Consider the following 27,963-nt stretch of genomic DNA (forward strand, 5'->3'; position numbering starts at 1 on the left):
TTACTAGTTTAGATGCATGAACACAGCCTGGTGAACATATCCCTACCATTTGTCCACAGCCAACAGAGGAACAAATGACCTGGGTCTCTGAGGCTCAGGTGACAGAAAAGATCAAGCATCTGCACACAGCTCAAGGCAGAAGTTGTGCTCTTGCATTTGATCATAAGTGACAAGGTCAAACTGCAGAGGCAGGGAGGGAAGCATCAGACTGGGACTCTGGAGGTTCTCACAAGACTGGGGGAGTTCATCCATCCTCTGTGTCCTGCTGTGGCTCTGACAAATGCCTGGCTGCCTTCATGGAAAGGGTGACAATGGCCTTGGAGTTTCAGACCTCACTAAGCTCAGTGGATTTCAGATAGGTGTAAGGAGCTGCCCTCCATCACCCTTGGCATGAACGTTGTGTATCAATAGCAAGGATAAAAGGGAGAAAGGAGGCAGCTCAATCTTCCTCCAGGTGCTCTTTCTGCTCAAGGAGTCAGGGTGGTGCCCACAGTGAATCCTGACAGCTTCATCTTAGGACACTCCAAAATGTTTGGTCATTCCATCGTCCCACTGTAAGTGGCCACACTACCTGCAGCAGGTCAGGCTGAGCCATCTTTACAAGAGACACTCAGCAGCCAGAGGTTTTTCTCAGCCCTGAGCACTTGGATGATCTGACAGTTTTCACAGTCACTGAGTGACTCCACAACAACTGTGGATGTCAGGCCCATGCCTAGATTAACTAATCTGCAAAGAAAGAAGGAATCCTTTTGCAGACACCTCATTGGCATGTAAATGTGTATTCTCTTTTATTTTTCAGTAACATTTGCTTTGGTCTCACTTGAACTGACTCCTGTGCAGCAGCCTCCTGAGATATGGCCTTTCCCTTGGGAAAGCAGTGAGTGTTCCTGTACTCTATCTCATAACCCAATGAACTATGGAGCTGGCTTTGGGCAATCCAGTCAAAGATGCAGAGGTGATGCACACATTGCACATCAGGGGATATTGCCCTGGGTTGGTTCCTCACAAGGTAGTTTGTGCAAATCCTGCAGAGAGGTGACTGTCATCCACAGGGTGTAGAAACCAAAGGTCTTTTCTATGGCTAGAGTTCTCATGGCCTCCCATGAAACTTTTCATTCTCAATAGTGAGTAGGCAATGCACAACTGAAAGGTGTCTCTCACCATTACTTAGTGGTGGATAGTGTGAAGTATTCATGTTTGCGCACCTCATATACAGAAAACTCACTCACTGAGAACGTGTGCCATGACTCCAGTACAGAGTTGGATCCTAACATTGTACAGGACTGTAAGGGGAGAGAGGGGAGGAGAGGGCAGAGTGGGACTAATAACATCAAGTTGGAGGTAAGACTCGTAAGAAATCTGAGTGCTCCCTGATCTTCTCTTTCATTGAGGGATGGACTGGAATAATGCAGTTCTGCGTGTGTGTGAGAGTCCAGAATGTGGCGCTGGAAAAGCACAGCAAGTCAGGCAACATCCGAGGAGTACGAGAAGCGACGTTTCGGGCATAAGCCCTTCATCAGGAAGGCTTCCTAATGAAGGGCTTATGCCCAAAAGGCTGATCCACCTGCTCCTGAGATGCTGCCCAACCTGCTGTGCTTTTCCAGCACTACACTCTCGACTCTGATTTCCATCATCTGCAGTCCTCACTTTCTCCTTCTGTTACTTGTCCCATATGAAATTCCTGTCCCTTTTGTTGCTGCTGTTGCCATTTTGAGTGTTGAACAGTAAGGTTGATTCTCTTTCAGAATGGTGAGATTCAGCTATTTATTGGCCCTTTCAAGTACCAAACCCCATGTGGCCCACTACTTCTCTCAAATCTGTTACACTTTGTAGCAGCTGCAGGTCCATCAGAGCTTAGGCTCTTTCAGCTTGCCATCATTTTTTTAGTTTTCCTTTGTGGGATATGGGCATCACTGGCTGGGCCAGCATTTATTGTCTATCCCTAGTTGCCCTTGAGAAGGGGATGGTGAGCTGCCTTCTTGAACCACTGCAGTCCACCTGCTGTGGGTTGCCTCACAATGCCATTAGGGAGGGGATTTCTTGCCTCGGAATTATCACGTCACATCCAGGGATGAAATGAGTTCTGTTTTTATAGCAAATATGACAGAAAATGAAACCCTTCTCAGTCCACTTTGTGTAGAGAACACAATGCCTCCACAGCCAGCCTGTCCATAACAAATCAAAATGCAACACGTCACTCTCACCCAGTTCCCCCAGAAGTGGGTGGCTATGAGGTTTTCACATGCCTCCTGCCCTGTCATACAGTCATAGAGATGTACAGCACAGAAATAGACTCATCGGTCCATCTTGTCCATGCTGACCAGATATCCTAAATTAATCAAGTCCCATTTGCCAACACTTGGCCCATATCCCTATAAACCCTTCCTATTCATGTACCATCCAGAAGCCTTTTAAATGTTGTAATTGTACCAACCTCTACCACTTCCTCTGGCAGCTCATTCCATACACACCTCAGTATGAAAAAGTTGCCACTTAGGTCTCTTTTAAATCTTTCTCCTCTCACTCTAACCCTTTGGCTCCTATGCAGTAGCCTCCCCCATTACAAAGAATATATGTGAAGATCCTCCTTGACTACCCCAGAGGAGACCTCACACTCCTCCATCTTGTCCTCTCCCAATAAAACCCCACTTTGTCACATCAGGTTGAGTTGGATACAGTAGGCAACTATAATGTAGGACACACTGGATGCACTGCATTTCACCACCTGACTAGCCGAACCATCCGAACCTTATCTTCAGGAGCTTAGTGGTCTATGTTCCAATGGGCCTTGTGGAAGCTTGATCAACATTATGGCTTCTCCTCAGTGCCAGATTACTGTAGATTACTGACACATGCCATGAGCCAGGGTTTTAAGGAGGTCTCCCTTGTCACCAACCAACCCCGAGTGGGCCTGAAAGATGTGGACCTCAGTGAGTGTTCCAAAATGTAGTCATAGTGACAGCTGCCTGGAAAACATGCACATACCCCCTGGTGTACTTGCCGAAGATCTATTCATTTATACTGCAGAAATTTTGGCTGTTCATGAACAGATCTGGTCACTGATAAGGATGATCTGATAATTACATGGGGAAGGATAATGTGTGCTCAGTGGCAGTGTGCATTGTCTGGGGTATTGGAAGCATGCCAGCGCATATCTCCATAGGCATTAGTTAGCTGGCATTGAGGGAGGCTCAAGCAGAACCCCTTGTGAAGTGGTCTCAAAACGGTTACATTGCAAGTAAACATGTCCACCTTTCCCCTTACTGCCTAGTTCCTGCCACTCTCCCCTTGTGTGAGATGGTACCCAGCCAGAATGCCAGAACTTGCAGCCTACACCAACACAGCAGCTTACAGATTGCATTTGCCTCCTTTGTTACATTGCTCACAGCAGACTTCAGAGAAATGGAGTGACCATCAGGTGAAAATGTACTTTGGCTCGTGGCATTCAAAAGATCTCATTTGAATATGATTACTCAAGCACTTTAAGAAGTAATTACAGAGGCAAACATTCTGGATCATCCACTCACAGGACTCCTGGTTAATAGGGACATCATAACAGGCATATTCTGTTACTTGTCCCATATGAAATTCCTGTCCCTTTTGTTGCTGCTGTTGCCATTTTGAGTGTTGAACAGTAAGGTTGATTCTCTTTCAGAATGGTGAGATTCAGCTATTTATTGGCCCTTTCAAGTACCAAGCCCCATGTGGCCCACTACTTTTCTCAAATCTGTTACATCCTCACTGATTCACTATTTCCCTCCATTCTGATATCTTCACTGATTCACCCTCTCCCTCCATTCTGATATCTTCACTGAATCACCCTCTCCCTCCATTCTGATATCTTCACTGATTCACCCTCTCCCTCCATTCTGATATCTTCACTGATTCACCCTTTCCCTTCATTCTGATATCTTCACTGATTCACCCTCTCCCTTCATTCTGTTACATCCTCACTGATTCACTATTTCCCTCCATTCTGATATCTTCACTGATTCGCCATCTCTCTCCATTCTGTGGAATCCTCACTGGTTTGTCATCCTTGTTGCCCTTGTGCCCCTTTGTCCTGCCTCCTTCCTAACACCAGCAAACATTGAGATCCTCAATTTTCGCCCGGAGCCAGCCCCTGGACATCAGGATGCCACTGTCTCTGCTGAGTGTTACTCCTCCTTGGCCAAAACCATTGCACCCTGTTGTTCTTTAACCTCCTTATACGACCATCGGCTCTCCATCACTGACCTTCCAAATCTCCAACTACAACAAGCAACCTCTGTTCATCTCTGTGACCATTTGCCCCACTTCATCGGCTCCCAACCTCCTCGACGCCAAGTCCTAGACAAGAATTGGCCTCACTCTGATTGATGCACTGAAAAGATCCTTCGGCACCCTACACTGACTGCAAACCAACACCCCGACACACTAGCACCCAGGCCCTGGATTGACTGACTACAGCACAAGACACTGCACTGACTAAAGCACAAAGCCATCCCCTCAATTTATTGAACCGCTTGTCGCCTGGACTGACTGGAGCATACTCCCCTCTCCCTGCAAAGTGACTGAAACACACATACCCAACCCCATCCTGGGAGTGACTGGAGAACAACACCCAGCCCAGACTGAGTGTCATACATTCACCAGTCACACTCTCAGGGGACTAACCAGAGTACTCACCAGAATAAGCAACACCCCCCCTTCCATTCCCTTCCCTCCCCCACTCACTACCATGGGTAACTGGAGACCCCCATCCCACTCTCCCACCTGCCCCCCTATCCCTGCAGAGTTAATTAGGAAGGTGAAGACCACATCCAACTAGAAGGACAAGGGCAGCAAATACATGGGAACACTACCATCTACAACCTCACATCTCAGCAGCACATATCCCCACTTGGAAATATATTGGTGCTCCTTCACTGTCACTGGATCAAAATCCTGGGATTTGCTCCCTAAGGGCATTGTAAGTCAACCTGCAGCACATGGACTGCAGCAGTTTGAGAAGGAAGCTCACCACCACCTTCACAACGGGAACTAGGAATGGGCAATAAATGCTGGCCAGCCAGCGATGCCCATAACATTTTTAAAAGTTCATTTCAATTCTTTTTGGCATATGAGCTACCAATGCATGTGGATAAGCCTCTCTTGAACTTGATGGTGACACACCTGACCCACCAACTGGAGAAGGAGAACTTAATCACTGACATTTATCTTGGCACAGACAATTTCATTTTATAGCCAGAGGTGCTTTTATATACAACGGAACATTTTTTTCCCATCACCAAATCACTGTGACCTCTTTTTTTCATTATTAGCTCTTAACCGCTACCACACAATCACCTGAGAAAGCAAATTTTAATTTTTGCCTTTTATCTGATTGAGTTCTCCACTCATCATGTCAGAAAGTGGAAAACCAAATTCTATCATTTGATTAAAATTTTGACTTTAATTCACTTTGAGCTTTATTCCTTTTGAGTAGTAGGGATCTTTTTCGGTCAACCTGACATCAGAAAACCCATCACCATACTTAAAAGTCTTCCAGACAAATGACCAAGGGAAAAGTCGAGTTGTTTACGAAGTGCCTGTCTGGTATCAGATGCAGAGGGCTTCCGTGGAAACACATGATACATAATGTAAGCTCAAAATTGTAAGCACAGCTTAACAATTGTGAAGACTTAAACAGCCATATGTAGAGATACTGCTGGAACTTAATCTGCTGACTGGACTGTTTACCAGCACAGAACAGTGATATCTTCTGATGACATCTTGTCTGGCAAAGTCCACATTATTCCTCAGTGCAAAGTATTCTGGGTATCCTGGATTTCCTGGATTTCATGGGAGGAATCTAAGTTCCTATTCATAGCTGTCTCTCTCCAAATCAAATTAACATGTCTGTATCACCTCAAAATACTGCTGCCCTATCTGCTCAATCATCAGATTACCAAAACTGATCCACAGAAAACCTGTCCAGTAGCAGTGAATTTCATGTTGGGCCCTTAATTGTACTGTGGGCAAATTATTTAAATATGTAAATGATAGGCTTGTTTCTCAATGGTGTGATACTTAGCTTTCCCAATATCCTCCAGCACACAAATGCTAACAGATTCATGTGCGACAGGTTGGAGTCACTGATTCTGCATTTCACAACATAAGACACACATACTAGCTCTTTTCCAACCATTATTGTGAGAGTTAAATATCAAGGTCACCATCCCAACAAGGTAATGGCTATTAGGCAATAAGTATACACCATATTACATTTTTTAAAAATCATGCAAAGTGATTTGTAGTGAGTGGGAAATAGCTTTCATGTTTAAACAAAACAGAATATTAGACAGTTACTACAGGCTTGAAATCCATAATTCGTTTGGGGCAAATGCAACATAGTTTTGGTGCGGGTGGCAGGGATTTGTGACAGACGTTGAGTTACACCATTCTGAAGTACAGTACCTGCTAAATTCCAGTGCACCTGGGTGCATGCATGTATACAAATGACAGGAGATAGAGAGCTAAAGCTGCTCTTCCAGATATTATGTTATCATGCTTTTCACACAAAAATTCCACTGGATTTCTGTCCGTATAAAAGAGTCATAAGTTACCTGTAACTTATCAGCTTGGTAGCACTGCTGTATGTTGAATCATCTCAGATATTGGAGTTGTGCAGAGCATTGGACTTTACTGTGACATTCGTAGTCTTGCTCAGCTCCTTCAGGATGGTTTTCAGTACATCATTATAAATATGATGCTCATTCAGCTTTCTTCCACAGCAGGGGACTCATCCAGCATGTTTTTTTAAAGAGTCAAGCCCACAGACTCTTGAACCAGAAATTGGCTCATTTCTTTTTTGGCTAAGCTTTGATTCTTAACTGTCAGGTCCTATTTTAACCTCTGTCTTCATTAGAAAATTCTTGTGTTGTATTGCACCCAGTGAAGAGAATGTAGAATATTTATCCCTGCGTGGATTTCTTGAGATTGTTGAGCAGGACAATCTGCAGCTGCTCCTCTGCCCAGTAGACTTCTGGCTCTTGCGTAAGTCAGCCTCATAGCCAAGAAAACATCTGTGTTACAATGTCCATGAGGGAGTAGTGTAGCAGTACACTTACCCCTTAAGTTACATCTCCAGTTCTGCCCTGATCCTGCTGGGCGGTGGGAGGGGCTAGTTTAAATACTCCCCGTCTTTAAGATAGTTTGACAGATGTAAACATCTGCCTTATATTTATTTATATTAAAATTTTCCCAAAGTATTTGCAAACATTATTAAATTACCAAAATATAAATTGTTGTTTTTTAAATATACAGTACTAATACTTTGACATTTATTTAAATGACAATGATGATACTCATGTAACAATTTTGGGTAAATCACATTGCTAATATGATCTTAGTTAGGGAATTTAGAAATTAACAAAAAAGTGCTAGCCCAGCCTGCAATGCTCAATCCCAATTAAAACTAAATAAAATTCTTGATAATTTTGTGCACTGAAGATTTGTTGTCAAAGTAATTTATTTTTGTTCATTTTGCAGGATATACAATTCACTGGGTTTATTTTTGCCTTACAGCTTGTTGTTAACGCCTTGGTTGCTTCAATACCATCGATTTCGAATGTCATGTTCGTATGTCTTGTATTCTGGCTGATATTTGGCATTGTTGGTGTTCAGATCTTTGGTGGAACTTTCTTCCAATGTGTGGATCAAAATAATGACCGTCTTCCCATTAGTATTGTAAATAATCGATCTGAATGCAATGCATATCAAGATCTCGGATACCAATGGGTCAACCCCAAGATTAACTTTGATAACGTATTAGCTGCTTACATGGCTCTCCTGCAGGTGGTAAGTAAGCAAAGATACATTTGCTGAGGATTTTTAATCTATGATTTAAGATATTCTGCATTCTGCTTTTCAAGAGGAATTTATATCAACTGTGAATGAATAACATTTCATAACCTTATGACAACCCAAGGGATGCTATGGAATCTATTCACAAATTTTCTTTGCTTTCTGGCTTTGGAGCATGCATTAATAAATTGCAAAGTTGAGAAGAAATTATATGTTATTCCATGTTGTTGCTAAAATTGCTAATTAAATTGAATTTCACTTTAAATTTTGTTTTAAATGTAGTGTAAAGGCACATCTTTATACATCATTTACAGATTACAGATTACAGATTACATTACAGCGTGGAAACAGGCCCTTCGGCCCAACAAGTCCACACTGACCCGCCGAAGCGCAACCCACCCATGCCCCTACTTTTACCCCTTACCTAACACTACGAGCAATTTAGCACGGCCAATTCATTATATATTCTCTAGGTCATTTTGCTCTGCCCAAAGGCAAGCTTTCAGTTAATTGCCTGCTCCTGATTTAGATTTCATGGCAGTTTCCTTTTGCAATTGCCTTCCACACAAGAGTAAGGCAAGGAGATAAATCCAAGTCTATCTCAATGGAATGACAATTGAATCCATGCCATTGATGTTATTTTGAGCCATGCATTAGCCATCAAGTCAATTGAGCCAACCAGCCTGCATCCTCGGAGTAGAAAAGCAAATCAAACATTGGCACCATTTATGGTTCAATGTTTGTGGCAGATGCATAAAGGAAATAACTCAGTTGGCTGGACAGCTGGCTCTCAATGCAGAGTGATACTAACAGTGTGGGTTCAATTCCTGCATTGGCTGAAGTTCCCTCAAAGCACTCTCCTTCTCAACCTCTCCCCTCAGCTGAGGTGTGGTGACCCTCAGATTAAACCACCACCAGTTGTCTCTCTCTGATGTGAAAACAATCCTATGGTCTGGTAAGTTTACAGCATAAAGGACTTGTATTTAGTGTTTTTCAGTCGTGAATATTACCAGTGGCCCTTTTTGTATTGGAGATATCATGTTCAAGGATACTGTTAAGCTATTAATAGCAAGTTTTACTAATAGCATTGTGCAAACTAAGAATTTATGGTTGTCTACTCAAATCCTGTCTCTTTTTTTAAAAAAAATTAGCAAACAGCTAATTCTCCTGTTATGGATTTATAAAGAAACTTTCACAGCTTCAAAACATTCAAAGCTTTTCACAGCCATTGAATAACTTTTTTGTCAAAGCAATTTGTTCTTGATTAAAAGTGTGGCTTTACTGCAGCTGCTGTCACCCCAAGTGATGTGATAATTTCTTCCTCAAGGTGTGCTCACACCATTTGCCAAAGCCAAAACTTGATTCATACAGTTTTTTTTCTCCTGAGCTTAAGCTATCTCAAAAATACTTCTCAGCCAATGAATTGCTGTTGTTTTTGGCAGTCAAGTCTGAGCAGAGCAATGTCCCACAGAAGCATATGACCAGTTAATTTATTTGCGGGTCTACGTTGAGAACTGAATGTTTGCCAAGAAACCAGGAGAACTTCCTGCTCCTTTTACACAAATGTCATGGTATTTTGTACGTCTATCTAAACAGGGAAAAGGACTTTGGACGGGAGATAGTGGCTCAACTTTTTGCCGCGAATGAGAACATCCCCATCATGGCAAAAATGATGGATCAGCCATGAAATCGGCAATCCCTTTCCCGAACATCCCATTTTTACCAGACAGGAATGGGGCGGAATATGATATGTGAATTTCATGGAGACAGCTAGTTCTCAACTCTGCCTTCATCAAATTGACATGTTGGTCGTCCTAGAATGTTTAACCCAAAGTGTGCAGGTTAGACCTGTCAGAGCTGAATCTGAAGCTAAGAGCTTAGGTGTGAAGTTGATGCATTTCTTTAGATTGGTAAAATCCTCTTTTGAATCTGGTCTTGAGGCACTCTTGGTAGACATCAGGTGCCCTTTGGGGAGGCAAGGTGTCCTTTGAAATTAGTAAAAGTTGACATAATTGTTTGTAAGCCATGCATAAGCCCATCCCTATCATTGGATCTGTCAACAGATCTATAGGAATGAATTGTCAAAACTGTCTTTGAAGCTATCTGTCTAAATCTTGGCATGGGTCTATAGGAATTATTATGTAAGGAATGAGGGGCCAGAGTGGTTAGTCAGTGGGCATACATTGGCATCAGGATATGATGGGCTATGGGAGGAAAGCAGAGGAATGGGTTAGCGTGGAAAATGCCTGACTGTGTGGGAGATAGCGCTGGAAGGATATTTCATATTTATTCTTTATTTTTAAAATTGCTGCCACAACGGTAGATCTTCATGACAGGCCATCTGTCCAGCCTGGCTTCAAAAGTAAGAAGCCCTCTCTGTTCTTCCAGGGTCACCTACTAACCCAGCCTGCACCCATCCTGTCTGAAAATTCTGGGCAGCCATTTTTAAAGGGCAGGCTCACAGAGCCAAAAATTCTCCTATCTTTGCACATCCAAACTGGGAGTGAACACTTGACCCAATGCTATGGACAATTGTGCGCTCCCTCAACATTTTGTCATTTTAGATTGTGTGTTAAGACAAGAACAAATTTTGAACTGTAACTTTCTGATTATGGAGTAGCAGTCTTTACATTTGTTACAACCTGATCCAAATCAACCTCAATTAAGCAACAGTTGCCAAATCTGATTTGACATAATCCTGCAGGCGTTCATCACAAAACCTTCTGTCTCCAACAACACTTCCCGTCCAGTCCTGTCATTGATTATCCAACTCTCCATTTCATAGTTCAGCATCTTTCTCCAGTCAACTGGAAAGCAAATAATCCCTTCATTACCTGAGTAAATGATTTTTGCTTATCATTTAAACAGAGTCGAAAAATGTGGTGCTGGAAAAGCACAGCCAGTCCGGCAGCATCTGAGGAGCAGGAGCATCAACATTTCGAGCATACGCTCTTCATCAGGAAGCTCTTCATTATTCTTGAGCTCTTCCTGATGAAGAGCTTATGCTCAAAGCGTCAACTCTCCTGCTCCTCAGATGCTGCCTGACCGACTGTGCTTTTCCAGCGCCACACTTTTCTACTCTGATCTCCAGTACCTGCTGTCCTCACTTTCTCCCTATCAGTTAAACAGTCTCTGTTTGACATATTCAATATTTTTAAATTAATGAGCAAAATTGTTCAAAGGAATTATGAATTAAAAACTGTATTCATTGCTAAGAATAATCTAGAATATTGCAAAACTTTGAGCAATGACCAGGAGATTAGTCTTTAATTGTTGTAGTTTCCTAGGTAACCCTGGAAAGTTGGCATTTCTATTGCCAGACTTTTGCTAGATCTTGTTGACTTCACAAAGCTTTATAAGTGACAGGCAGAAGTCCTGCCCCTATTTCTGAATGATCTAAGTCTTCCCATCTGAGGAAGAAGGCTTGCTGTGACTCACCTGTGTAGGAAACCGTAGTTTATTGAGGCTGTTTGAACTTAGTACTGAATTCGACAGGTTCCACGTTGTCTGGTTCCAGGTCCTTAACTTGCAGTATGGGAGTCACAAATTTATGTAGCAGACATAAATTCCCTTAAAGAATATTTGAGGTCCGTTTAAGTGACATGATCTGAGCTTTTTTGAATCCTGTACTCTTTAAACATGGAAACCTACTGAAGCTGGCAGTGAGAGCTTAACAAGAAATCGCTGCTGGACTGCTTTACTTGACAGGCCGTCTGGTGGAGGTTAGAAGACAAGGCTGCTATCTGTCCATTTAGTTTCACCTAGGATCTGCTTCTAGGATTAGTGGACTTGTCATGAGGACTTTTTTTCTAATAAATTTCATTCTTTTGTACCCCAATCTCTCATTAATCAACAACTTAATTGATCCTTTAAATGTCGACTTGTTGAAATTGCTTTAATTACATCATTCACAATACTCTTTTTATTGCTGGGAGGAATTCTGATCTATTTATTCCTTTTATCACTGTACTCTGTTTCTTCTTAGGTCACAGGTGTTGTATTTCATTCTCCATTTCAGTAGGGCAATAAAAATCAAATCCCAATGACACAATATTGTTTATCTGAAGAGGATGTCTCTGCTGGGAAATTGAATTGTTTCCTTTCTCTGTTGTTTCATCTCAAATCTTTATTTCAAGATCAGCACTGCTTAGTAGAGTTCTAAACTGGATAAGTTTGGCTATGAATGGCCTGTCTGAAAATTTGCAAAATGTAAGCTGGATGCATACTTGACAGTTGTGGAATTTGCCACATTTACATCATCCTGGGAAGACTCTTTGAAGCCTAGTTGAAGACCCTTTGAAGTAAGTTATTAAGAGTCTATAACCAAGGACTCTGACAAAGTCTATCTTTGCGCTCAGTAACAGGTCCTAAAACCCAGACTGAAAACAAGCAATTGGCTGTAAAATAGACAACAAGGTGCTGAACATAAAAGTATTGTTTGACTACCTGATTCCTTAAAGTCGTGGGTTTGGAATGTTGCCTTTTCTTGACGCCTTTTAACTGAGCAGGCATTATTAAAGCATAATTCACACAAGGTGAAGGCAGTTTACATTGGTTATCCATACCTTGCAGTAGGATAACACATAATATCCAACTTAACCGAGGTGGCATAGGAAACAGACCAGAATGTTGCAGTCCATGGAAGACAGAGCATTTTACAAGTAATGGAAGTACAAGTCATAGTAATTTAGTAAGACTGGAATTTAGATGCCAAGGAGAATTCAAAAAGCAAAATATTGTGGATGCTGGAAATCTGAAATTACAACAGAATGTGACAGAAATACTCCATAGGCTCAGTAACACTTGGAGAGATAGGAAATGACCTTGCCTCAGAAAAATTGCTTCAGCAATAAAATAAAGTTCTACATGAAAAATTCGTTTCAGGTATAATATTAAAATGCTTACAAATTTCATGGTAATCACATTATTTTGCATTTGTTTTTATATTTACAGGCAACATTTGAAGGTTGGCTAGAAATTATGGCAAATGCTGCTGATACTCGTGGGGTAAGTTTATGAATCTTGTGTTTTGAAGCACTGAGTTTATATTTTATATTTTTGCTAGTTATGCTGACATTATGCTGTTGGGTGTGGTGATGTTAAGTCTTCCAGCTTTATGTTTAATCTTAAGATGGGTACCATCTCTAGCTTAATTCTTGTAGCTGCAACTGAAATAACAGTTGATCACAGCTAGTGATGTAAAGTGAATGTATATTGACAAATACAATATTCTGCTTAGAATAAATTGTCACATGTGCCACCTTTGTGCTCTCAGAAAGTGTTGCTGTCTGTTTCCTCCCAACCATATCTTGGTGCAGTACCAGGGTCCACAGCTGAATTGGAGAGAGTCTGGCCAAAAGTGGAATCTGTTGACCCTGAAGATTTAGATGGACAATCTGGAGGCACTTCTGGCTTGAGGGTCCAAACTTGCTCAGAGTGTCTTGGTCAGATGCAAGCTCACCCTTCTTGGTTTGAGCTCCCGCAGAGTTGAGAATTTCTAAAGTATGGAGGTGGAGGGAGTCGGCAGCTCTGGAGTCAGCAGCTTTAGAGGCTCCTGAGAAGAGAGTTCTAGAAGACCTGACTCTGGTTCCTCCTCTGGTTGGCACCTCCTAGTTACTGCCCTGTCTCCTTGTGAAGTCAAGTTCCCTCATCATCCAGGTGCTGAGCATCAATGGCTACAGCAATGTAATGCAGGTCCGTGCACATATCCAGCAGTCATTCAGTTTACTGGACCTGGATTTCCATGGAAGATGCCATTCTGTCTATGAAGTCAGCAGATGAACACAAGCCAGAGCCAGAATGGTACAGATGTGATGGACTTCTCCAGCCTCTGCTCCAGTATGTCAAGTGTCTCTGTTAACCCTGCCTACTCCTCCTTGATGAAAGCTAAAAACACCATACTTATAACTTTTGTTTTGTCAACAAGCAATAATTTTCTCAAAGGCGTCCTTTAAATTCCTTTGGCATGACATTACATCTTGCCACTGCACTTGACCTTGTTAAGTTTACAAGAAAAACTATGAGTGAAAATAATCTGTGTAAGTGGGTGAGAAATGAAAATAATTGGGCAGCAGGGCAATGGGGAATACAAGCTGAGCTGCCATTCAAACATCAAATAATCTGAAAAGAAGAACATGGGAATGTTTCCATCATGTGGGTCCTCTTGGCCACAATCAGCAGTATGGCAGAAGACTCTCAGCAGGTCAATGGATATAGATTGTCTGTAGCTGATAGAAACAAGGCTCACTGAGGCAAAGAGGGAAGTGATAGTCTCAGGAAAGAAAGGGAAGAACAATTATAGTGATCTATAATAATAATAACACGTTTCATTAGAGCAAAGTAAGTTGTACCTTTGAAAAACAGCATTTCAGGGAACTCCTTCCCAGTACAATGTATCAAGATGTCAAGATGTCAAACAGGACCAGGAGTAATTAATGAGCTGGCATTAAATTCTCTGCAAATGTGTAAAAATATCAATAACATCAAGGCAGAAGCTGCATCTAAAAAGTATCCTCTGGCAGAGGTTGACTGATCAAGCAACAAGCTTTAAATTTTGAAAATAAATCTCCTGAATAGCATGTATACATAGCAGTACAGTACACAACACTAGTTACTTATCACACTGGGGCTAAAAGTATTTACTTCACATAAGCGGTATCCTTACAGCCGACTCCTGGGCAGGGATTTTTAATTGCTGGTCTTTGAAAATAGTATTTCTGGATGAAATAGCTTTGGCAAATAGAGTTAAGGAGAATCCAAAGGGTTTTTACAAATACATTAAGGACAAAAGGATAACTAGGGAGAGAATAGGACCCCTCAAAAACAGCAATGCAGCCTTTGCGTGGAGCCGCAGAAAAAGGGGGAGATACTAAACGGATATTTTGCATTAGCATTTGCTGTGAAAAAGGATATGGAAGATTTAGAAAGTAGTGAAATAGATAGTGACACCTTGCAAAATGTCCAAATTACAGAGGAGGAAGTGCTGGATGTCTTGAAATGCATAAAGGTGAATAAATCCCCAGGACCTGATCAGGTGTATCCTAGAACTCTGTCGGAAGCTCGAGAAGTGATTACTGGGCCTCTTGCTGAGATATTTGTATCATCAATAGTCACAGGTGAGGTGCCGGAAGACTGGAGGTTGGCTAACGTGGTGCCACTGTTTAAGAAGGGTAGTAAGGACAAGCCAGGGAACTATAGACCAGTGAGCCCGACATCGGTGGTGGGCAAGTTGTTGGAGGGAATCCTGAGGGACAGGATATCATGTATTTGGAAAGGCAAGGACTGATTAGGGATAGTCAACATGGCTTTGCGAATGGGAAATCATGTCTCACAAATTTGATTGAGTTTTTTGAAGAAGTAACAAAGACGATTGATGAGGGCAGAACGGTAGGTGTGATCTATATGGACTTTAGTAAGGCGTTTGACAAGGTTCCCCATGGGAGACTGATTAGCAAAGTTAGATCTCACGGAATACAGGGAGAACTAGCCATTTGGATACAGAACTGGCTCAAAGGTAGAAGACAGAGGGTGGTGGTGAAGGGTTGTTTTTCAGACTGGAGGCCTGTGACCAGTGGAGTGCCACAAGGATCGGTGCTGGGCCCTCTACTTTTTGTCATTTTCATAAATGATTTGGATGCAAATATAAGAGGTACAGTTAGTAAGTTTGCAGATGACACTAAAATTGGAGGTGTAGTGGACAGCAAAGAGGGTTACCTCAGATTACAACAGGATCTGGACCAGATGGGCCAATGGGCTGAGAAGTGGCAGATGGAGTTTAATTCAGATAAATGTGAGGTGCTGCATTTTGGGAATGCAAATCTTAGCAGGACTTATACACTTAATGATCAGGTCCTAGAGAGTGTTGCTGAACAAAGAGACCTTGGAGTGCAGGTTCATAGCTCCTTGAAAATGGGGTTGTAGGTAGATAGGATAGAGAAGAAGGCGTTTGGTATGCTTTCTTTTATTGGTCAGACCAGGAGTTGGGAGGTCATGTTGCGGCTGTACAGGACATTGGTTAGGCCATTGTTGGAATATTGCATGCAATTCTGGTCTCCGTCCTATCGGAAAGATGTTGTGAAACGTGAAAGGGTTCAGAAAAGATTTACAAGGATGTTGCTAGGGTTGGAGGATTTGAGCTATAGGGAGAGGCTGAACAGGCTGGGGATGTTTTCCCTGGAGCGTCAGAGTCTCTTTTGGATGGAATTGTTAAAGTGAAGGCCGGGTCAGGGGAATCAGCTTGCTTGCTTCCAATTAGTGGGCTGTTCACGTTCGAGAGGAGCTTGGTGAAGGTTGAGGAAGACAAGAAGACAATTTTCAATTGGCAAACCATAAAGCCAATGTCTGCTACCTACTGGTGCCTAGCTGCTAGGCTCAAGGCAGGAAACAATTAAACCTGGAATTTTGCCATGCCTTAAGCAATGTAGACAATGGTGAGAAATGTGGGAAAATACAGCAAGATTAGAATAATCTAATTCCCAATGCAAGATTTTTTTTCCGATTTCAATTTTTGTCTTAAGGTTTCAATGACAAGATCAGAACCTCGGTGATAAGTGGCAAATATGTATTTGCATCTCATTAACACACCAACTTGCCTCATTTCTATGCAGTGTGTAGTTCTTCCCTAGTCTCTTGAGAAACTAGACAGTAACACTTCCTGACTTGAAAGTCAAAGTGGTTGCCTGGTGGATACCGTTCTTCACAAACATGTCCTTGAATAGTCCATGGACAATGTTCTCTTCTCCCTCTTATCTACAGAAGTCAGCATCAATAAACCATCTTGGATAATCTGGGACCAACTCAGCATCCAATACAACCCTTTAGGACTTCATTTTGGAGTTCATGAACACCTTTGATCTGCCTGGTCCTGCCAGATTACTTTATACACAGGCACATATAACCATTTCACCCATCTACATGGGATTATAGCACTTAGTTAATTTCTTACAGCTCTCTCAGTTTGCACTTAATTAAAGGCTGCCAGTATCTATAGGTTGAGTAACATTTTAGCCAAAAGGCAAGATGGGTTAGTAGCCATGGAAAGTGAGGTGGATGAGAGCCTTTGTGTGGAGATGCTACATGCAGTAGTGAGGTTGGCAGTCTATGAGCTTTAGTGAGGCGGTTGTGCAGTAGCAGAGTTTGAGTGAGAGGTAGCTGAGAGAAGATGATGCTACTTAACCCTTGCACAGCACAAATGATCATTGATGTTTTCCTGCACTGCTGTGCATAATTTCTCATTCTGGAGCCATCACTGATCAGGCAGCTATCAGTTTACATTGGTTATGTTTGGCGCCCTGACCTCCTGGTGGTCTAATGGGTAGACAGTGGCCTTCCTCTCAAACATCCCATCCATTAGAACCTCCATGTCACCATCTAAAATAGGGGGTCAGATTCCCTATCTGAGGCATTTTGATTTCCTAAAAGGACAATGGGTGAGATAGTTCCTGGTTTTCAGCTTTTAAAGTGGTATGCATCTTGACTTAAATATAGCACCAGCAACTTGTATGTTAGAAGGTCCCATCAACAGTGGGAATGTTGTCTCTCCTGCCTCAAGATTATCAAAGACGGATATTAATTGTTTGCCAAGTTAGTGGCAATTTGGATTTTTTTTAAATCTTGCAATGTATTGACAATTTTACTGTGCATTCACATTAATATTTGTAATGTGTTCTACAGATTGACCTACAGCCTGAAATGGGTGCAAATCCATACAGCCTCTTCTACTTTGTAGCTTTTATTGTAATTGGAACTTTCTTCACATTGAATCTTTTCATTGGTATAATTATTGATAACTTTAACACCATGCATAAAAGGGTGAGTATTGTGTTCCTCTCTCATGCATTTTGATAATAGTTCAAAAATGACACATGACTTTAAAAATCACTCTTTAACGTGCATAATTCAAATAGAAACTAGTTTCTAGTCAAATTTCTAAGGTGCAGAGGATTCACACAATTACAGATATGTCAAGCTTGGGACTCCACTCATTTTAAGATTCCAACTGTATCATATTGTTGTGGCATTGTGCTTATTTAGGTGATAATTATTGAAGTCAACAAATGAAAGTTCCATTTGATGATAATTCTTGACCTTCTTGTGCCATAAATTAAGCATTGGACTGTCTTGATGAAAAATTGAAATGAGAGCTGCAGAATATTTGCAATGAGTTTGAATTATCCAACATTTTCCAATGTAAAAAAGAAGGGCAACTGTTCATCACTAGCATTAAAATTTAAATTGCATTTATAAACAAAGGACTTTAGCTTAATATATTTTATTTACACAAGTGCCCCCTCAGATTGAAGGGTAACATGGGGCAGTAGCACTTTATCTCATTGCATGTGTTTTGCAGGCTCAAACTATTATATTTGAATAACATTAGGTCATAATTTATAGTTAGCAGATAATTCTATAATTTATACAATAATTTGGAAGTGTCCCAAACAAGTGAGTAGGCAGCTCAAAGGTCATGGAGGGTTAGTTCTTTATAAAGCAGAGCTAGGGATAGGTCTGCAGAACTGTCTAACCCATGATGGGACTAGTCTTTACATGTCAGGAGTAGTGGCTCTATTATGGTGTTCAGCAACAAAAAATGTCCCTTTCCATTCAGGCATCCTGAGTTATCAGAGTTTCTTTAACCAATCAGAAGTATTGTTAATGAGCAGCACAAAATCGCAACCAGGAAGTGTCCGTTAGTGTATCAGATTCAATGTCATCAAAACTACAGAAAGCCAGATCAAGAGAGGGAAAAGAAAGATTGGTTTAAGAGACAGAAAGAGAATGCTTCTAAAAAAACTTCAACAACAATTAAGCTTTAAAGGGATAACAGTTCAGACTTGTAACAGTGAATTCCCATTGACAGTGAGGTTGGTTGGTTTGAGTTAAGAATTATCATGCCATTAACAAATGTAAAGAGACTGAAATAGTAAATTCCCATCTTTCTGTTTTGAGCTTCATCCATATTTATCCATATTTAACAGACAAGAACAGGAATTTCATATCAATTGAAACATTTGAGTGGTGAGGCAGACAAACAAAATGTAAGGAAACATTAGGGCTGAGGAACAGAATCTAGGACAAGATAGTTTTAGTAAACATCTTAAAGGAGGAGAAAGAGGTAGAGAAACAAGCTGCAATGGCAAAGAAAGTATTGCAGAAAAGTCCAGAGTTCCAGCTGTACTTATTCCCAGGATCCCAACTTTTGCTGGTGTGGAAATCTAAACTGCACACAATTTGATGTCTCCATGGCTAGAGCAAACATCTCCGAAATCTCACTTTTAATGGAACCAGGCCAGCTTTTCCTTGACTCATGGATCACAGATCTTAGAGGATTCTCGGGGCAGCGGTTACTTCTCCAAAGAAGATTTCTGATTTTTTTTTTAACAGTTCCGCATGTTTCACTGGTACTGCCTTTAGTGTACACTGGGCGAATGGCCACAGAGAGCTGCATTCTTGGTCAAGGATAAAAAGGGGCATTTCACCTTTAACTTAGTTAACTAGCATTTTATGTAATCAATCCAATTTAATTTTATCATTTAATCAACTTATTTTTATCAATTAATTCAATTAGGTTAAATGAATAATTTAATAAGTTATAATTTATTCTTAATTTCTATTTATACTATTTATTTCTATGTTATTGTAGTTATCTTTAGTAGCTTTTAAGTTTGTTTTCCATATTAACTTGTATCAAACACTAAAACATGAACAATTTCTTACTTCCTAAGTTTGCACACATCATTGCAAACATTTAAGGTGGAAGCATTCCCATAACCATTACCAAGTTTCAGCTGTCTAAATGGATCAAGAACAATGTGACCAATGGTTTACGCCAAATGCCGTAGGCGTGCAATTACCCCGATCATCCCTTTCAACTTGGCTGGCTGTCAATTATGAAATAGAGACAAAAAAATTGAAATGAAGCGTCAGTTTTAAAATTACTCATATTTCCAGATATCCCAGCTATTAAAAACCTTAACCCAACCCCTTCTTTACCCTCCTGTAAATATCCAGGTCCAAGGAACAATACTTAAAAACAAATTCTTGTTGCTTATAATCACTTCTGCATCTTTTGATTTGGAAACATTAATTAGGTATGCTTTGAATTTAGAGCAGCAAAACTGAAAACCCTTAGGGATGGCTTTTAACTTTGATAACTGAATGATAAACTTGGCACTGCAGGCTGGCCTACGTTATATATTTTGTCCATGTCAATGAACTGGAGAATATATGTTGGAAGATAGCCTCTAATCTCCAAACAGCTGATTTGAAACTTTGACTCATTGTAAAATGACCTTCTGCCAATCAGGATTCTGAAAGGAAAGAATACTGCAATCATAACCAACTGGGGTTTACCAGACCTTACAAAAATGGTTAGTACCATCTTTTGATCAAACCAGTAATATCAGTTTCTCGCCATTCTCACAGGTTTTTTTTTCATGCAATTCAAATGCAGTGATTAGGATACTTCTAAAGGCCTACTAGCATAGGGATTTGATAGGCACTGCCATAGTGCTGCCATTGGGAGGTCCACTGGCATTGCTATTGTTTGAAAAAGTAGCCATACCAATGTCTCCAAAACTGAGGTTTGCTATCCCTCAGGAACAGAAAGGCAAAGGGCTGGGATACATTAACTAAAATCAAGTGGACGCCTTACACAGTGAGCATTTTGAGGAATTGAATGCCACCATATGTCTGCATGGCTAACTGTATCACTATCTTCTCAAATTCAGATGAAAGATGACTATATGATTCTTTCCCAAGACTTGTTCTAAGAAATGCCATTTCCAGTGTGTTAGTGCACTGAATTGAATTGAATTGAATTGAAGCTATTGTCACGTGTACTGAGGCACAGTGAAAAGCTTTGTCTTGTGAGCATTACAGGCAGATCACAGAGTAAAATAGCATAGATAAGTAAATAATAGGTAAACAGCAGCAAAAACCAAAACACAGGTGCAGGCGAATGCTATGAGTCTGTAAGTCCGTTCAGTATTCTAACAACAAGTCGGGTAGAAACTGTTTCAAAACCGGCTGCTGCATATGTTCAGATTTCTGTACCTTCTCCCCAATGGTAGAGGTTGTAGAAAAGCATTGCCAGGGTGGGATGGATCTTTGAGAATGCTGGCGGCCTTTCCTTGACAGCGGGCCTGGTAGATGGATTCAATGGATGGGTGATTGTCCGGGCTGAGTTCACCACTCGCTGTAACCGTTTCTGATCTTGAATGGTACAGTTGCCGTATCAGGTAGTGATACATCCAGCCCGAATGCTCTCGATGGCGCACCCATAAAAGTTTGGCCGTCATGCCAATTTTCTTAGCTGACTGAGGAAGAAGAGATGTTATTGGGCCTTTGTAACCAGCACGTCCATATGAACAGGCCAAGAAAACCTGTTGTTGATGACCACTCCCAGGAGCTTGACACACTTGGTCCAGCTCTGTGCCGTTAATGTATAGGGGGCATGTCACTTTTAATGGGTGGCATGGTGGCACAATGGTTAGCACTGCTGCCTGACAGTGCCAGAGACCCGGGTTCAGTTCCCGCCTCAGGTGACTGACTGTGTGGAGTTTGCACATTCTCCCCGTGTCTGCGTGGGTTTCCTCCGGGTGCTCCAGTTTCCTCCCATGGTCCAAAGATGTGCAGGTCAGGTGAATTGGCTATGCTAAATTGTCCGTAGTGTTAGGTGAAGGGGTAGATGTAGGGGAATGAGTCTGGGTGGGTTGCACTTCGGCTGGTCGGTGTGGACTTGTTGGGCCGAAGGGCCTGTTTCCACACTGTCAGTAATCTAATCTAACATCCCGCCAAAAGTCAATAATGAATTCCTTTGTTTTGCTGGCATTGAAAGCTAGGTTGTTCTTAGTGCACCATTTTTCCAGGTCTTCCACCTCCCATTGGTAGTCTGTTTCATTGCCATCTGAGATTCATCTGACTATGGTGGTGTCATCAGCGAACTTGTAAATGGCATTAGTCTGGTATTTGGCGACGCAATCATGGGTATACAATGCGTACAGTAGGGGGCTGAGTACGCACTCCAGTAGGGGGTTGAGTGTTAGTGAGGATGACATATAGTCCCTAATTTTCACTGATTGTGGCCCATGGGTCAGGAAACTGAGGATCCAGTTGCAGAGAGTGGGGCTTAGTCCGAGATCACTAAGTTTAGTAATCAATGTCGAGGGGATAATAGTGTTGAAGGTTGAACTGTAGTCAATGAGTAAGATTCTCACGTAGCTGTTCTTGGTGTCAAGATGTTCTACGGAGGAGTGAAGGGCAAGTGATATGGCATCTGATATGGACCTGTTGGTCCGATAGACAAATTGGAGTGGGTTAAGGGTAGTGGGGAGGCTGGAGTTGATTAATGCCATAACTAACCTTTCAAAGCACTTCATGACCACCAATGTTAGGGTCACTGGGGAGTAGTCATTGAGACATGCTGCATGAGCCTTCTTAGGCACAGGGATGATGTTGGCCCTCTTGAAACAGCCAGGGACAGTGACCTGCCTCAGGGAGAGTTTGAAGATGTCTGAGAAGACCTCTACCAGTTGATCTATGCATGCACTGATCCAAAAAACAAAGAAATGTAGATATAAATCTTGCCAGTATCAGCTTCTACAGTCAATTCTATTGTCTTTCTTTGTTTGAATCCAAATGTGAACCTTCACTGTAGCAATTAAAATTTGTTTTATTTTGTTGAAGCACCTCATGTGCATTGCTTAATCTTGTTTATTTATGTTGACATTGGGAATTGAGTTTAATGATGGATTATCCTGTATGATTTAGTAATTGAAACCAGACTTGTATTTCTTTGTCAAGGATATTATCATTGGGAATACTGATAAACGAAAGAAAACACAACAGAAATTGCACGTATCACAAAAGGCAGACAATATTTTGTTAAAATGCTGTAATAAGAGCTGAAATCTATGATGCGATAAGTACAGATTTTGTCTTAGTTTATGCATTTCTGAATTTCCTTTTGCTTTTGTTGCAGTCACGAAAAGAAGGAGCTTTAGTCACAGTTCTAACTGAAGATCAAAGAAGGTTTTATGGCACACTTAAGCGTCTGTTTAAGACTAAACCATTTAAGAAAATTCCAACTCCTAAGGTACGCTTTGACAAAAAGAGGTTGCTTCATAAAAATACATATAAAATGCATTTATTTTACAAAATATAGCTACTATCCAGCTGTAAAGCATCCATAAAAGGCTGTAATTTTGAAACTGAAAAAATTAATTTGAACAGTTTTGTACATTTGATTTCCATATTCATCATGCTGTTAGATGCTTCGACCTGGGCACTTGCAAGAGTTGGTCTGGTTCCTTATTTATTTATTAATTCATCCATGTTTATGGGTTAGGTTTTGACTCTGAGTGAACTTGTGTGCCAGACAGTGAAAGGACCAAGCCTCAGGAAGAGTTGAGGCAGTTATGGGTAGCAATGGTCAAAGTAGATTTTATGGAGGAACTGAATGGAGAAGCTACAGCTCCACCCAGTCCCACAAAAATAGACACAAACTTACCTGGTGACTATTCTATACACCATGAGCAGGCTGATATTGTGTAGTGCGTACTTTTGGATTTTGCAGTCCCCAACATGGCGAGAAAAATGGTGAACAGGTAAAATTAGTCAGGTGAGAGGCAATAAAATCAGAGTCTTGCCATTAAGATAAACTTCAGTGATTAAGGTCTCCCTCTTCAAGTGATGGATCAAGTCTTGTCACCAGTAGGTGGCGAAAGGCCTATTCCCATGCATTGACATTTCACTAATGCTACAACTCACAAGAATTAATTTCAATAAACTGAATGGCTCAGAAACCTGACAGCAGAAAGCAGGCATTTACCTAGTGAGTTGCACTTCTTCATCCACCTGAAATGTTAACGCTGTTTCTCGCTGCCTAAATTGCTGAAATTTTACAGAAAGTTTTATTTTTATTTTTATTTATTTCCTTCTATTTATTTTCCCTCTGCATCTAATTAGATTATAATCCAAACCTGTTCCTTTACTGCTATTTTACTGCCTCATTTTCTAACCTTACATCACATTTGTTAAGGAAATAAAATACTGATTCCATGAATCATCAAGGTCCCTGATTCGCACTTTGCTCTCTCAGTTCCAGCAGACTGAAGGATGAGGTAGAAAACCTAACCAATAGAACCCAAAATGAGATTGAAATAACTCCATGAAGGCAGATATCCTGTCACCAAGTTGCCCTTGTTTATACAGGCATATTGGAAGACACTGACCCAGCTAGCACAGAGCCAGCTCCTGGAATGAACAGAGCCGCAACACTCTGGTTTATATCTGTCAGCCAGGACTTCCTGATGGTTCAGGTTAACAGCCCCAACCAGAGAACTCATATTCTATGAGATCGACCTGGATGACCTCATTCCAATCGCTACAGAGATATTCAACTCCAGCAAATCCAGACCCATTAATTTACTGGCCCATTAGCCCCCTTTATAATAGGCTGCAAATCTTGTACAACTTTCAATGATCTTTAGAAGTCTAGGACACAACTCCAGCTCCCTATATTTCCAACACCATCACTTTTACCAGGCATTCCAATTCACAAAGTCTCAATCAACCAGCAAGTGACTAGTGAAAACAAAAATTGCTGGAGATCACAGTGGGTCAGGCAGCATCCATGGAGAGAGAGCAAGCTAATGTTTCAAGGCTAGATGACTCTTATGATCGCCAACACTTTTTGCTTTCAATACAGATTCCAGCATCTACGGTCATTTTTTCCAACAGAAATTGATTAGTGTTCTTATATCTTTTCCTTATTGTTATGTTTCGGCCTGCTACAATTGAGGAGAAAGTACGCTTATTGTTCATGACAACCAGTTCAGCTGTATGTGCCCAGTTGATCAACCATTTTTCTCATGTTCACAAGGAGGAATACATTGAGCTTTGCTTTTCCCCAGCGGCAGTTACTTAAACCAGAAAACTAAATATGATGCAGCTCGAAATTAAACAATACCTGGTAACACTAGGGGCTTATTATTCATACTCAGACTCTGGCAACTTTTTCAGTAGACTTAATTGAAAAAAAAGACTCTTATCCAGTGTGTGAACAGGAGAAATATATTAATATCAAGATTAGGCAGGGAGTGCACTCCATGGGGATTTACCCTGGCTGACACCACCAGAATGAGCCAATTACACTTCCTTAACAACTGAATGTTTCTTTGAGTGTTGCAGAACGGCATTCCAAACACATTTTTCAAAATTAGCTGCCTGGAAAGTATCAACTGGGATGTCAGATTTAAAGTATTTACAACTAGGTCTAACAACAAAAGCAAAATATAACAATCGCTGGAAATCTGAAATAAAAATAGAAAATGCTGGAAGATTGGATCAGGTCACACAGAGAGAAACAGAATTATGCATCAAATCATTGACCTTTTATGAGTTCGGTGCCAGTTCACCAAATGGGGCATTTTCAAAGTCAGTCATTCAATTGCTTTTTTTAATTATTTATTCATGGATGTGGGTATCACTGACTGGGCCAACATTTACTGCCCATCGCTGGAGACTGGCAAATGTTACACCCTTGAACAAGAAAGAATGTAAAGATGAGTTCAACAGCTACAAGTCAGTTCCACTTCAGTGGATGAGAAACGTCTAGAAACAATATATCGGACAAATTGATGATCACATGGAGAATTTCTGCTTAATTAAGGAGAGCTAATTCAAAGGAAATGGCATTAACTATCTTGCTGGAGTTTTGTGAAGTGGTAGCAGAGAGTGTTGCGAGGGATGATGCAGCTGATGTTGTGCATGTGGACTTCCAGAAGTGATTTGCCACACAACAGACCTGTAACCAAAGTTAGAGATCATAGGATAAGAGACATTAGCAATATGGATATGGAAAGGCCAAGTGACAGGAAACAGGCAGTAGTGGTCAATGCATATATTAAGAGCTGAAGGAAGGCTGAAGGTCCGAACCACATTGTCATGGGTTTGGAGTTATATATACACCAGGCCAGGTAAGGATGGCATATTTCCTTCCCTGAAGGATTTTAATGAACCAGATCGTTTTTTTTCAATGACAATTTGTTTCACGGTCATTGTTAGGTTCTTCATTCCAGATTATTACTGAATTCAAATTCCAGCATCTGCCATGGTGGGATTCGAACTCAGGCCCCCAGAACATTACCTGGTCTCTGGATTAATAGTCTCGCAATAATACTAGTGGGCCTACCCCAATAAGCCAGCTATTCAATCCTAGAATCGTGGCTGTGGGGTTTTTTTGTCAAAGCAAACCAGGCATAAGTAGGATTGGCAGTAGTCTGAAGAACTAGGAGGAGAAAGCATTGGGAAAGAGTGAACTAAGACATTACCTTTGATATGTCACTTCCAGTACTCCCTTTAAGAATAGATCTGAAAACATTAAGTGGGGCATTGATACTCTAAGTGAGATCATGCCTGCTGAATTTAGAGACAGATTGCTAAAGCAGATGCTAGGACCATAGGATGGTTACAACACAGAGGGAGAACATTCAGACCCAAGCTGGTTCACTGTAAGTCCAATTTAGTTAATCCCTCTCCCCAGCCGTTTTCCAATAATCCTAGAATATTTTTTCTGTTCAGGTGCTTATCTAATTTCCTCTTGAAAACCATCATTGAAACTGCTTCCATTTTCAGGCAGAGCTTTCAAAGTCTTAAACACTCACTGTATATAATAATGTTAAATTATTTGCTCTTCTGTCAGCCATCTTAAAATCTTCTTAATGGCAGACCCTGCATGATTCTGAACAATTCTCAAACTTCCTCTTTTCTCAGAAAAACAACTTTAACTTCTCCAAAGGCATTAGGCAGTGTTTGTTGATACCTGCAACTGAAGACACGTGCTCATTCGGGAACATGCCTGTGCGACATTCCAAATATAATATGTCTTCACCTATCATCCTCTGAACTCTACTTTCAATCTCTCCCTCTCCTGGACCGCATTCCCACAGAAACTGTTTGCACGTGCACGCACGATTTAAATTAGCATGTAGCACACAGGTGCTGGAGGCAACAAATGCAGCCATCCATTTAACTAATGTTCCTCATTCCTGGAAAAACTCTGAATACTCCAGTCTGTATTCTTTTTAAAGCCTTCCCTTTTTTTGATACAGTGTGATGATTACAATTAGGCATAATAGTCCTTGCTAAGACTAACCTCATGCTTTGTATAAATTCATCATAACTTTCTTTTTTCTTACTATGTGCCTTTACTTCGAAAGCGAAGGACTCCTGTACCCTTGTAACCACTTTCCCTGATTAGAATATTTTCGGACCTCAGGGTTGTTGTATGTTGGCTCCTAGAGTATTTTCACACCATTACCGGCACCCAACATACTTCCAGGTTTGAGATTTGGAGATACCGGTGTTGAACAAAATCACACAACACCAGGTTATAGTCCAACAGGTTGAATTGGAAGCACTAGCTTTCAGAGCGCCGCTCCTTCATCAGGTGGTTGTGGAGGACACAATTGTAAGGCACAGAATTTATAGCAAAAGTTTACAGTGAGATGTAACTGAAATTATACATTGAATAATATCTTGATTATTTATTGAGTCTTTCGTCTGTTTGAATGCAATGATAGTTTCACTTCTTTCATGTGTAAATCACAGAACTTTTTTTTAAAAGTTGCATTCTCAGGTTAACTGTAACAATTGGTGTTAGCTAGACAATATGTTGAAGGTATGAAACATGAAAGAAGTGAAACTATCATTGTATTCAAACAGACGAAAGACTCAATAAATAATCAAGGTATTATTCAATGTATAATTTCAGTTACATCACACTGTAAACTTTTGCTATAAATTCTGTGCCTTACAATTGTGTCCTCCACAACCAACTTCACCAACACCTTCCACCCCGACCTCAAATTCACCTGGACAGTCTCAGATTCCTCCCTCCCCTTCCTCGACCTTTCTATTTCTATCTCAGGCGACCGAATCAACACGGACATCTATTACAAACCGACCGACTCCCACAGTTACCTGGATTGCACCTCCTCCCACCCTGCCCCCTGTAAAAACGCCATCCCATTCTCCCAATTCCTTCATCTCTGCCGCATCTGCTCCCAGGAGGACCAGTTCCAAAAACGTACAACCCAGATGGCCTCCTTCTTCAAGGACAGCAATTTCCCCCCC

General features: G+C 41.1%; 1 protein-coding gene across 1 annotated transcript in view; it reads left to right on the top strand.

Moving 5' to 3' along the window:
• LOC122554926 (sodium channel protein type 2 subunit alpha-like) overlaps positions 1–27,963 on the top strand; it is a 156,227-nt gene that overhangs the window by 104,358 nt on the left and 23,906 nt on the right. Inside the window, exons 18-21 of the mRNA XM_043700332.1 lie at positions 7,549–7,821; positions 12,781–12,834; positions 17,500–17,641; positions 22,818–22,921. Of these exons, the coding sequence (XP_043556267.1) occupies positions 7,549–7,821; positions 12,781–12,834; positions 17,500–17,641; positions 22,818–22,921 (573 nt within the window). The remainder of the gene's footprint in view (positions 1–7,548; positions 7,822–12,780; positions 12,835–17,499; positions 17,642–22,817; positions 22,922–27,963) is intronic.

This window comes from Chiloscyllium plagiosum, chromosome 1 (genome assembly GCF_004010195.1).
Source record: "Chiloscyllium plagiosum isolate BGI_BamShark_2017 chromosome 1, ASM401019v2, whole genome shotgun sequence".
In the NCBI taxonomy this organism is placed as follows: Eukaryota; Metazoa; Chordata; class Chondrichthyes; order Orectolobiformes; family Hemiscylliidae; genus Chiloscyllium; species Chiloscyllium plagiosum.